Source organism: Mustelus asterias, chromosome 9 (assembly GCF_964213995.1).
Source record: "Mustelus asterias chromosome 9, sMusAst1.hap1.1, whole genome shotgun sequence".
Lineage (NCBI taxonomy): Eukaryota > Metazoa > Chordata > Chondrichthyes > Carcharhiniformes > Triakidae > Mustelus > Mustelus asterias.
The window spans coordinates 105,217,544-105,231,203 of NC_135809.1; the positions used below are offsets into that span (position 1 = coordinate 105,217,544).

At 40.3% G+C, this 13,660-nt stretch overlaps 1 protein-coding gene across 1 annotated transcript in view; it reads right to left on the reverse strand.

Annotated features, from left to right (window-relative positions):
* Window positions 1-310: 310 nt before the first annotated feature.
* rras2 (RAS related 2) overlaps window positions 311-13,660 on the reverse strand; it is an 89,742-nt gene continuing 76,392 nt past the window's right edge. The window contains exons 4-6 of the mRNA XM_078220746.1: window positions 8,300-8,408; window positions 3,490-3,608; window positions 311-1,868 (exon numbers count right to left, since the gene is read on the reverse strand). Coding sequence (XP_078076872.1) covers window positions 1,781-1,868; window positions 3,490-3,608; window positions 8,300-8,408 — 316 coding nt within the window. The 3' untranslated portion in view covers window positions 311-1,780. The remainder of the gene's footprint in view (window positions 1,869-3,489; window positions 3,609-8,299; window positions 8,409-13,660) is intronic.

A 13,660-nucleotide genomic window follows, 5' to 3' on the forward strand; every position in this document is an offset into this window, starting at 1 on the left:
CTTTGCAACAATGAAATGGCAAACCCTGTGATTTATATACTATTCCATCTGCATGGTTAAATACACAATGCATGGAAGCTTTGCAAAAATATTCTACAGCTGATAAACTTAGCACACTGCCAACCTTTTGCGATCAGACATCAGGACTGCATATTAACAGGAACAATTCATCTCAGAAGACAGGAAAAAGCACCAACCTACCTTCCAATTGACAGTCATAAAATGTCAAAGGCAGTGATTACAAATAAATCTTGAGCCTCACACACCAATTAGCAGAAGGAAAAAATGTCGCAGCAAAAGAGGCAAAGATAAATAGGTCTTCCACTAAATTAATCATCTTTTATTCTAGCACCAGAAGCTATACAAGGATATAGTAAGACCAAACTTCAAGGAGTTGATGTATAGTCACCATCTGGATAGTTGTGTACAACCTTTCAGTGATCCAGCTCAAAGAACAAATCTCAAACCAAGTTACAAATCTGCTGAACTTGTACTCAGAGCCCACTCACAGTCAAACCCAAAAGAAAAAATCAGCAGGAGTTTCTCAGATTCCACACTTTTACATAATAGATCCATCTTCTGCAATGCCTGGTTGGAGCATTCTGGAAAAATCAAGTTAAACTCTGTAGGTCAACTTTGCAGGCACATGACCACATACAGCTGGGTATACCCAGCTCCTACGGGGACATTAGGAAAGGACTACCACAGTTTTGTAAATTATACCTATAATTTTGTCAGTTAAAAGTGAAATGTGAGAATTAAATACTCATCTTTACATATACACAAGTTATGCCATGAAAGCATATTTGTTTACAAACATATAAAAATACTTGTTAACTAGTTTGATAAGAAAATAATGTATAAAAGTATATAGCAAAACATTTAATCATCTTCATCAATGGAAGGATCAATTCCATCTCTTTATATTACATGAGGAAAAATCAACTACAATTTAGCACTTTGAATCCCTTATCCCGAAATATTCTCACATCAAAAGGAAGACAAATAGAAAGACTTGGAACTCCTCAACAATGATGTGAAGTTGCTTTTTAAAAAAAATCTAGAATGTTCATATCCAGTGAGATCACAGGTTCTTGGCCACATTATTTCTTGAAAATCTCTCTGGATTGTTTAAAATAAATACAGTAGACTGACTGGATTTGGCCACTGGAACAAACTGCAGCATTACATGAAACTCAGAGACTCTTAGCAACAATGAGGTGTTGTTTAAGGCTTATTTCTGTGTGTGTTATCCAGGGCAAAGAAATAACCAGTTCACCCTTACTTGCTGCCCTTTTCTTATCAATTTATAAGGTTTTTTTTTCTTGAAAATAAAGGATCCCTATGTACAATAGCTGATTAGCATGTAACCATACCACAAGAAGTTAAATGGCACTTTGGACAAGACGTGTGAGCATGGATTTTAAACACTTCACAAGGCAAGTTAGCTCAAATCAACTGTGTTTACATTCCAAATTTTCTTTCATGATTAGTAGAAATATCATTCCTCAAACAAACAGAACTGTGTGACATTCGAAGTAGCAGCCTTAGTGTTTGTTTTCTTGAAATTTAACCTTTGGCCTTGAGGAAAGAGGGGTGACAAAATTCTCTCCCCCCTCAAGAGCCTAACACAGCCAACTTCTTCATCAGACTAAGGCTCTCTGCGACCAAACAGTAAGCATGCAGGTAAAGAGGCAATACTGATAGACACAAAATGATTGAAGGCAGAAATAGGGACAGGTGGTTTGGCAGCTGTTGGGTGAGTACAGGAAACAACATCTCAAAACAGAACACAGTGACAGCCACTACTGTCTTTTTCGTTCCGTGAAGGTTCTGGAGAAGGAGGACATTCTTGCTCTTGAAATCTCCTACAGAGAGAGGAAAAAACACAATAGTAAATAATTCCCTCCCGGCATGAAAGCATGAATTTTGCAGTATTAAACAGCACAGAAGATGGTCATTTGGCCCATTATGCCAAAGCCAGCTCAATAAATGGGCAATCCAATTGCTTTTGCTTCATAACCTTGCAAATTTACTTTCGTCACCCAAATATCAAATTCCATTTTCAAAGTTGCTACTGAATTTGCTTCCAATACCCCATGGGGCAGTGCAATCCAGGTCACTATAACTCACGCCATATATTTTTTAAAATCTCATCTCGCCTCTGGTTCTTTAGCTAATTACCTTAGACTCATCTTCTGGTTACCAACCCTTAAACATCACTTTGCACTTCCCTGCATTAAAATTCATCTGACACGTCTTCCAATTTAATCAATTTGTCTGTGTCTTTGTAAAGTCTGCTACTATACTTATCACTGTTTACTATATGTTCAGCTTTGCTGAGATCAGCCCATAATGACCCTCTTCTGGGTATGCTAAACTGCAATGATGGCCCTCATTCTCAGCAAGCCAATCACCCTCATACTTCCTGACAGCACCGGTGTGCTTTCAGAGGTATTGTCCCCAGTTTAGAAATCTCTACCTTTAGCCAAACTATTTCTGAATGAGTTCCTACATTTGACAAGCAATCAATATAAATTCTTTTGTCATACATATTGAACCATGGCATGCTGAAAAGAAGTCACTCAAAAGTCAGCTATTTTCACAATTCATTCATGGGGTGGGGTGCCACTGGCTAGGTCAGCATTCACTGCCCATTCCCAATTGCCCTCGAGAAGGTGGTAGTGAGCTGCCTTCTTGAACCGCTGCAGTCCAAGTGGTGTCAGTACACTCTCAGTACTGTTGGGGAGTTTCAGGATTTTGCCCCAGCAACACTGAAGTAATAGCAATATATATCCAAGTCAGGATACTAAGTGGCTAGGTGGGAAACTTCCAGGTGGTGGGGCTTCCATATGTCTGTTCTCTTCCTTCTAGATGTTAGAGATTGTGGGTTTGGAAGGTGCTGTCAAAAGAGCCTTGGTGAGCTTCTGCAGTGCATCTGTAGATGGCACACACTGCTGCCACTGTGCATCAGTGCAGGCGTGAATGAATGTTTGTGGATGGGGTGCAATCAAATGGGTTGCTTTGTCCTGTTTTGCTTTCTCCACCAATGATCACAGACTGTTCTCAGCATGTGAACTTTAAAAAAGTGCAAAGATTGAGAAATCCAGAGGGACAAGAATTAATCATTGGTGTTTAAACACAAATTATTTCCCCCCCTCAATGTCCAATTGCATTTTCGCCATTCTTCCCGCCACCGCAATTTAACATTTGATTAAATGTCATTCTAAAATAAAATTTTGAATTGCATTTTTGCTGCTGTTGTACATCCCGATAAGTCCCTTTCCATTCAAGGAAATAACTTGAAGCATAAGCCTTTAAATCCAGAGCTTAAAAAAAACAATTAAGCCATGATGGTGAATCTCATCAGAATTTTTGTGGGAGGATTCCAAGTTACGTTGAGGTTTACTCTCCAGTGCAATTCTGAATGCTTCGCTACTATCCCTCCCAAAGCGAGGGGAGAAACCCTCAGATGCTAACAATTCCCACCTTATAACTCGGACTAGTTCATGAAAAGCTTGGTCTACATTCAATCGAATTTTGGCTGAAGCCTCCATGTATGTTACTTTGAGCTGCCGAGCAAGTTGTTGCCCTTCTTCCGATGTCACCTGTGGAGTTAAAAATAAACATTAGATTAACCAATGAAAAAAAGCCACTCTGCAAAGAAATTGAGTATTCTGTACAAGTTATATTGAGAAAAGAAACAACATTGGAAAAGGGAGGTGGTTTAAAAAAACCAAAAGGTTTGTGATCAAATCCTGGAATAAAACACAGCCAAGTAAGCCATGATTAATAATACTGCTGTGCCAGTGTTTACCCTCCAACAAATTCTTTAAAATTCCAATTACTCAGATTACACAATTGAATATGTAAACATTTGATACATCTAATACTTATCTAAAGGTTAAACTGAGCAAATACACATTTTCTAAACTTATGATGCTTTTATTGGAAGCAATGGCATTGTGTACAATATTTAGTCTGAAAGAGAAATTATTCCAAGGGCAAATATTACCCTTGGAAATATAAATTGATCCAAATTTGACATTCCCCACAAGATGAGCCCGCTTCAAAGTAGCTTTGCTCATTAAATTGAGGAAAGCTTGCTGATTGCTCATCTGTATAAAATAAATGACAATAACCCTGTATACATTACAAGAAGAACATATTGTGCAAAACCCTCATTATCATCTCATATAATGATCTTCCCCCCCACCATCACTTCCCATCACCCAATCAGGTTTACATTGCAGCATGATACAGGCTGAGTCATAAATGACATCCTCAGTGACTATGGTGATGATCGAACTTGCAGTCATCATCCAACATGACCTCTTCTTGTTCTTTGACTGTCAACTACATCATCCACTCCCAAGTGTTTCTTCCCTGGCAGTCTTGCTTGATTCCACTCTGGTTATCCAACTATCAGATCAATGCTCTGCAGCCCTGCCACATCCAATCATGAAAGATGGTGGTTAATTGAACTAGCCAGAAGAGGGGGGTCCACAAATATCCCCGTCCTCGATGATGGGGAAGCCCAGCACATCAGTAGAAAATACAAGGAAAGGGAAGAATACAATTTAGAAACCAGAAAATATGAAGCCAGCATGGTTTTCACAAAAAAAGGCTGCCATGACCAATTTCATTGAATGTTTTGAAGAGGTAGCAGAGAAAAGTGTAATAGAGTAGTAGTTTGAGATTTTCAAGAAGCCATCATCAATATTCTTCGATATTAAAGGCATACTGCAATTTATTGCACAATAAATGCCAGTGCCAACCACATCCCAAGAATGAAATAAAACAGCATCTGTATCCCTTCTGAAATTTAATCCAGGGTTGAAAGATTTGATATCTACCACTGATCCCCAACCAGTGATCCTTACTTTAAGGTGCACATGTGGGAACACTGGTGTGGGGAGAAAACGTGACCAAGAACAACAGAAACAAATAAAACTATTATGGCTCTTGATACCCACTCTAGAGATTCACAAATAACAAACGGTCACTTGGGTGGGCACAAGAGAATTATGGATCTTCGTGGAACTGGATTCTAGCAGTAGCACTGTCAGCAAGGAGGCACATTTTAAAACAAATAAGCAAGGAAAATACATCTGTCCAGTATAGAATGTATTTTGTTCCAGAGAAGCTCTAGAGTTGTAAACCTAGAAGCAAGGTTTTTATACTACGTTTTCTGACCAAATATTGATGTTAAAAACCTAACTATAACTCTGATTTGATTTAGGCTTATTTATATGCCATTCAGCTTAACTGTAAACCAAAATCAGTAAGATGCAAAACAATTCCAAAAATTACAAAGTTCTAACCTTATGTACACTCACAATCCACCAAATTACTAAAACCAAGTTGGCTCCAAACTGGTTATTCCATAGATGTAGAAACATAGATATACATCAGTAATGCAATATAATGGAACTGCAAAATGCTTCTGCATCTTCTCTGCCCACACTGTTTGTTCAGGGCAGGAACTTCTCCCATTGCTGCTCTCTCAATAATCAGTAGGTGGAGTGGCAGCAACCAAGGCTACACTGGCCTCCAATTTTCCTTTTTGTAACTGTTGGTGGGAAGAAATGCCTCCTCCATTTTCCATTACCTCAATTAGCATGAGCAGAAAAATTTATAGCAGTGCTAATGCAGGACACTACATGAGGCCGAATAATTATTCTGTTCAGTTGGTATGACCCCATCATTATTTATCTCAAATGATAGTACACATAGTTGCCGTTGAACAGTGGGAAATATTCGCCCATCGACATACTTGTGATATCAATAGTTCGGCCGAAATGATCTGGTATACCTTCCCACCAATCTTTTCAGCCAAACTATGTAAATAAGATTCAAATATGTGGTGCTCTAACTGAGCTTTGCAAAGCGCTCCGGGTGCAGGCCGGCAATGGGGCAGGGGTCAATGATGGCTTACTCCAAATACAGCCAGAATTTTCAATTAAATGTAATGTCAAAGAATTTTATATAGACACTTAAGTTCCATTTTAATCTCTCAAACACAATAGGATTTAAATTTTATTTTTCACACAAGTTGAACAAAGCAGTTTATGCTTCTCCCTCTCCAGTGCCAAAAGTTAAATTTGCATAAATGGAAATGAAGCCAGGAAAAACAATTAATTCGCACTGCATATCAGGAACTTAAGTAATTCTCTTCACCCAGGCTTCCTCGTCACTTGATCTACTCAAGTTGTCCAAAAAAAAAAAAAATCAATTTCTTCATCCTTTCCATATACTAGGCCTTTTAGCCTGTTGTATATTCTTGCTCAAGTTCAGAAAGATCACAGAATCCCTATCGTGCAGGGAGTGGGCCATTTGGCCCCTCAAATCTGCACTGACTCTCTGAAGCAGCATCTTACCACCCCACTCCCGGCCAATCTCATGAAATCAAACAAGATCGAAGTAAACACAAGAATTTCTATAACCATTCTAACGAAAGGTCATTTACTTCAAATGTTATTCATTTCTCATAAATACTGTTAACACTTTTGGCCAACATAAATACGTTTTGATTTCCTGTTGCTTGCATTGCTCAATTACATGAAAGTCATCACCAAGAGCAAAATATTTCAAAGCACAACTGTAGATTTAATTTTAAACACTGCCATGAACAACTGGGAGACATCAACAGTAAAGCATACGCTAGAGGCAATAAATAGTCACACCATTGCAAACAGTACAATAAACACAACTACATGAACACTTGTGATCCATAAATGCATAAGGCTATGACATACAATTGGTGCCTGAAAAGGAACTTAGCAGCATTACATTCATGAATTCAATAGTGTGTTTGGAAATGCATATTGAATATTCTACTATTCTAAACTTTCTACTTACTGTTGAAAGAAAGCTGTAGAAAGGCCAAAAGTGTGACTTAGACCATTGAAAATACCAAAGTAGTCCAACATGGTAGAATTCCTTTATGTCTCTTGGTAACACTTTATTTATAGTTTAACTCGAAGGCCAATTGGAAAATGTGAAGTACCATGAAACAAAATTGTCAGAATCCCTACCCAAAAACAGAATCAAGGGAAATCATTTAACTGTCTGGGCCTGAAAGCAGAATAGAGGTAAAGGAAATGTTTTTACAATTCTCCATATGCTTAAGTGAAACGTGTACAGAAGATGGTTGGTCATATTCTACGTTTGTTGATTATACTCATTTCTTTCCTCTAACTCAAAAAATCTTAACTGGATTGAAGTAAATCCAAGATGTAGGAGGATTATGAATATTCTAGACTTAATTTTAATACATGTTTTTGTAGTCAGAGGTTCACAGCATGGAAACAGGCCCCTCGGCCCAACCTGTCCATGCCGCCCTTTCTTTTCTAAAACCCCTAAGCTAATCCCAATTGTCCGCATTTGGCCCATATCCCTCTATACCCATCGTACCCATGTAACTTTCTAAATGCTTTTTAAAAGACAAAATTGTACCTGCCTCTACTACTACCTCTGGCAGCTTGTTCCAGACACTCATCACCCTCTGTGTGAAAAAATTGCCCTTCTAGACACTTTTGTATCTCTCTCCTCTCACCTTAAACCTATGCCCTCTAGTTTTAGACTCCCCTCCCTTTGGGAAAAGATATTGACTATCTAGCTGATCTGTGCCCCTCATTATTTTATAGACCTCTATAAGATCACCCCTCAGCCTTCTATGCTCCAGAGAAAAAAGTCCCAGTCTATCCAGCCTCTGCTTATAACTCAATCCATCAAGTCCCAGTAGCATCCTAGTAAATCTTTTCTGCACTCTTTCTAGTTTAATAATATCCTTTCTATAATAGGGTGACCAGAATTGCACACGGTATTCCAAGCGTGGCCTTACCAATGTCTTGTACAACTTCAACAAGACATTCCAACTCCTGTATTCAACGTTCTGATCGATGAGCATGCCAAATGCCTTCTTCACCACTCTGTCCACCTGTGACTCCACTTTCAAGGAGCTTTAAACATGTGCCCCATGATCTCCTTGTTCTGTAACTCTCCCCAACGCCCTACCATTAACTGACTAAGTCCTGCCCTGGTTCAATCTACCAAAATGCATCACCTCGCATTTGTCTAAATTAAACTCCATCTGCCATTCATCGTGTTTTTGCAACAAGCATTTGCCATTTTAGCCAAAATAGGCTATATTCATTGACATTTGTGCAGACATCAGGAAGCTACACATCAAAAATCAAAATCAATAATGCCTGAAGCCACCTGACTTTTCATTTTATTTGTGTTGCCTCCACTGAACAAAGCTAAAAGTTCAGAAATGTCACTTCATAGTGCTCACCTGCCTTTGATGTTCCAGGTCAGCTTTATTACCCACAAGGATCATAGGGAATTCATCACGATCTTTTACTCGAAGGATTTGTCTTTGGAACTTGTAAATTTCTTCAAAACTGAAAAGAAAAATAAAATTGCACAACTTAAACACAATTTTTGAAGTGTTCTCCATCCAAAGGCTTTTGAAGCCTCAATCCATATTCACCTGAATGGTTAAACACTTCTGATAAAGTGGAACTCGTTTCGATTCATACCAATGTCACCTTCAACTGGTCCTAAACATGTACCGTATTAACTCGTGGAGAAGTTGAACTTTTGAGACCGATGTTTTAGGAGAAGCCAAGAAGCCAAATTTTACACAGCAAGCACAGTGGAGATGGGTGAACAGGACTTGATGTGGGCAGTAGAGTTTTAGGTGAGCTGAATTTACTGGAGTGGGGAGGATGGAGTCTGTCAAAGACTGCCAAATCTGGAATTCAAATGCACAATTAGGTTTGACAGACAAGTTGAAGCTGGCAACGTTAAGACAGCTAATGGAATGTGATCTTCTATTTACAAGAGGTATTGAATATAAAACTAAGGATGTTGTGCTTCAATTACACAAGGCCTTGGCGAGGTCACATCATGAATATTGTGGGTCATTTTGGTCTCCTTATTTAAGGAAGTGGTTCAAAAGAGGTTTAGTAGATAGTCCTGTGAGGAAAGGCTAGACAGACTGGGCTTGTTTCCACTGTAGTTTAGAAGAGTGAGAGGTGACTTGATTGAAGTATAAAGATCCTGAATACTCTTGACAAGTTGGAAGTGGAAAGGATGTTTCCTCTTGTGGGCAAGTCCAGAAATAGGGGCCAAAGCTTTAAAATTAGGGGTCACCCTTTTAGGATGGAGATGAGAATTTTTTTCTGAGGGTTGTGTGACTTTCAAACTCTCTGCTTTAAAAGGTAGGGTTATAGAATATTTTAAAGGCAGAAGTAGATAAATTCTTGTTAGGCAAAGGAATCAGGTTATTGTGGGTGGATGGGAATGTAGAACTTGAAACACAAACAGATTCATCATGATCTTATCAAATGGCAGAGCAGACTTGAGTGGCTGAATGACCGACATCTGCTCCCATTTCACAGGTTACTGAAATGGAAACAGACAATCTTAGTGATATATAAAAAAGACAGGGTCGGAAGCTAGCTTGAGACGGAGTCTCACACCAAGGTTGCAGGCTTATGGTCTGCTCCAACATAACTATGTCTAGAAATTAATATGGATACAGAATTTGTAACAAGTGATGATTATGAATTTGGTCTTCCTAATATTGAACTGGAAGTATTTGTGGCTTATTCAAGAAAGACAGACAACACAAAGGCTATGGAAAAGTAGAGGTAGAAGCTCCTAGCTTATATGTGGAACCTAACCTTTCATGTTCTCAATTCACATTCTCCAGGGGCAACATGTACAGCAGCACGGGGAAGGAGCCATGGATAAATCTTCGGGGGACTCCTGAGGTAATAATGCAAAGGGAAGAGAAGAAATAATTACAGGAGAGGCTCTGGCTACGGTCAGCTGGTTAAGATGCAAACTGCATCACAGAGAGTCACCGAGGATGCCATTCGGTGCTTTGCTTAGGCTTCAGCATCAGATTGTAAATATTCAAATATGGAGTTGCAGAATAGGCAGGCATGAATTTGTAAAGTGATAGCATACCGAAAGATATTGGAAAGGGAAGTAGTTTGCAAGGGCTTGAGATTAAAAGGTGCAATTTCACATGAACAGGAGTTTGATAATGGTGATTGTGCAATCTAAGTGGACAGTACCCAAGGGGAAACATTAATTACAGTAACAGCAAGATTAGGATCCAGGTGGATAATCCATAGATGACGCCACAGAGTATTGTGTCAAGTACTATATTTTTCTGCCTAAAAGGTTGACAAATGGAGTACAGTGCAGCCCCGTTGTAACACGATGGTTGGGGTCCATAAAATGTTATCAGGGTCGCGCTAAATCACTAAACTGGAAATAGTAAAAAAAAGGGTCCAATGATTCATCGCATCATATCCAATTTCGCGCTAAAACCGGGCACCACTGTATAAGGTGGGAAAATGTGAAGCTGCTCATTTTGGAAAGAAGAAAAGAATAGAGTATGATTTAAATGCAGAAAAACTGCAGAAAGCTGCAACACTTATGGGTATTTCTGCATGAAACAAAGCTAGCGCATAGGTGCAGCAGTTAATCGGGAAGGATAATGGATGTTGGCCTTAATTTCAAGGGGGTCAGAGTACTAGAGTAGGGAAGTTTTGCTACAACTGGTGAAACCACATCCGAAATACTGTGAACAGTTTTCATAATCATAACTAGGAGTCGTCGTCGATGGCTGATCTCATCTCAGCCTCAGCTCCGGTTACCTGCCTGTTCACCTTAGCCCTGCAAACCCTTACTAATTAAAAACCTGTCCATCTCTTCCTTAAATTTACTCAAAGTTCCAGCATCCACCATGCTCTGGGTAATGAATTCGACAGACCCTTTGAGAGAAGCAATTTTGCCTCATCTCTGCATTAAATCTGCCACCCCTTATCCTAAAACTATGACCTCTTGCTCTCGATTGCCCAAGAGGAAACATCCTCTCATTGACTTTGTCAATCCCCATTATCATTTTGTACAACTAAATAGGTCTCCTCACATTCTTCTAAATTCCAGGGAGTATTAGGTCTAAACTGCCCAATCTCTCTTCACAAGGCAAATCCCTTTGATGGCCTAATTTAAATAAAGATATAATTTCATAGGAGGCAGTTCAGAGAAGATTCACTATGATCCCCAGGATGGAGGGATTGTCTTATGAGCAAAGATTGAACAGATTGGGACTCTACTCATTGGAATTTAGAAGAATGAGAGGTGATCGCATTGAAACAAATAGGATCCTTAAGGGACTTGACAGGGCAAATTCTGAGAGGGTGCTTCCCTTCATGGGAGATCCCAGGACCAGAGGGCATAGTCCCAGAATAAAGGGGTGCCAATTTAAGACTGAGATGGGAAGGAATTCCTTCTGAGGGTTGCAAGTCTTTGGAACTCTTTGCCACATGGTGCTGTGGGGACAGTTTCCTTGTGCATATTTAAGGCTGAGATTGATAGATTTATCAAAGGTTACGGGGAAGGGCAGGAAAGTGGACATGAGGAATGCTGGATCAGCCATGATCCTATTGAATGACAGAGCATGCTTGAGGGGCGTACTCCTGTTCCTATTTCTTACAATCTATGGTCTTACTATTGAAAGAATATCTGAACCATGGAAATGGTATGACAAAATTCCACAGGTCCGAGATTATGGTTTGAGGAAAGGCACTAAAAGGATATTATTTTCCAGCGAAACAAAGCAGATTGATTTGTGGGGTTGGATGAGAGAGGGCGGTGGGAAACAACCAAGTTTTCAGAATTTGAAAAGTTTAGGGGTAAAACAGCAAAACCTTTTTGTGTTTTTTGGACTAATATCAAGGAGGAAAGCATGTACTGTTTCGCGACTAGAAGGAACCATGGAATAGGATTAAACCTTATATTTTCAAATAATATACAAACTTAGGAGCTAATAATAGCAGTGCTGAATAATAACAGATTATTCACTGCAATTGTATTGCAAAATGGAGCAAATTCTTCCAATAACTAAAGTCTTATGAGCTTCAAGGCACAAAAACTGCACCTAACTGATGTGGATTCAAAGTAAGGCTTTGGGAATTGGGAGGTTAGAGAAAATGAAACTGAATTGACTAACCTGAGAATTAAAAGACAAGGAATTTGAACCCAAGTCTTCAGAGCATTATCCTGCATCTTTGGGTTACTCACTCAGTGACAAGGCCACACCACCATTGTCTCCTCTCAATACTGCCGAGGTGGGAAGAGGTTGAGACCATGCCCGCCTGGAATATTCCTCTCTCACTCTCCCCTGAACAAGAGCGTGAAGTCCAGCTGAGGGCTGCAGTTGGGGTGGGACGGTGGCACAATGGTTAACACCATTGCCTCACAGTGACAGGGACTGAGTTCAATTCCAGCCTTGGGTGACTGTTTGTGTGGAGTTTGCATGTTCTCCCTGTGTCTGCGTGGGTTTCCTCCAGGTTCTCCCATTTCCTCCCACAGTGCGAAGATGTGTAGGTTAGGTTGATTGGCCATGCTAAATTGCCCTTTAGTGTCAGGGGAATTAGCAGGATAAATCCGTGGGGTTACAGGGATAGGGCTTGGGTGGGATTGTGGTCAGTGCAGACTCAATGGGCCAAATGGCCTCCTCCTGCACTGTCGGGATTCTATGACCAAGGCACCACTCTGCACCAGCACTGACTCCTGCAGCAGAGGCAGCACCAGGAATCCAGCCCAGGGCAGGAAGGTGCTCTGCAGGTTTAAAAGGGAGCAGCTGCTACTAGGGGCACAACCTCTACATTTCCCAATCACAGACATTGAGCCAAAGTCAGAATTGATGGCACATTAGAGGAGAGGGGAGCGGAGTGTCAATGACAGGTCCGAAAAAAACTAAAAGGGCAGAATTCCATCAGCCAAAAGTCAGAATGCCACCAAATGGTGGAAATTCCTCATCCCTATGATAGTCCTAGTCATTGTGATGCACCAGGGCACTGATTATAGCCCAGTTTAAGCCCATCTGAACAGAACAACACCCCACTTATCCAGTCCGGGTACTAGTGCCCCATAAATTGGAATACTTCTTCCTGATTTTTGATCTAATTTATTGTCACATGTACTAACTAGCATACAGTAAAAAGTATTGTTTCTTACGCACTATACAGACAAAGCATACCGTTCATAGAGAAGGAAAGGAGAGAATGCAGAATGTAGTGTTACAGTCATAGCTAGGGTGTAGAGAAAGATCAACTTAATGCAAGGTAGGTCCATTCAAAAGTCTGATGGCAGCAGGGAAGAAGCAGTTCTTGAGTCAGTTGGTACGTGACCTCAGCCTTTTCCCCGAAGGAAAAAAGTGGAAGAGAGAATGTCTGGGGTGCGTGGGGTCCTGCCAAGGCAGCAGGAAGTGTAGGCAGATCAATGGATGGGAGGCTGGTTTGTGTGATGGATTGGGCTTCATTCATGATCCTTTGTAGTTTCTTGTGGTCTTGGGCAGAGCAGGAGCCATACCAAGCTGTGATACAACCAGAAAGTATGCTTTCTATGGTGCATCTGTAAAGGTTGGTGAGAGTCGTGGCTGACATGCCAAATTTCCTTAGTCTTCTGAGAAAGTAGAGGCGTTGGTGGGCTTTCTTAACTATAATGTTGGCATGGGGGGGGGGACCAGCTCAGGTTGTTGGTGATCTGGACACCTAAAAACTTGAAGCACTCGACCCTTTCTACTTCATCCCCGTGGATGTAGACAGGGGCATGTTCTACTCTTCCT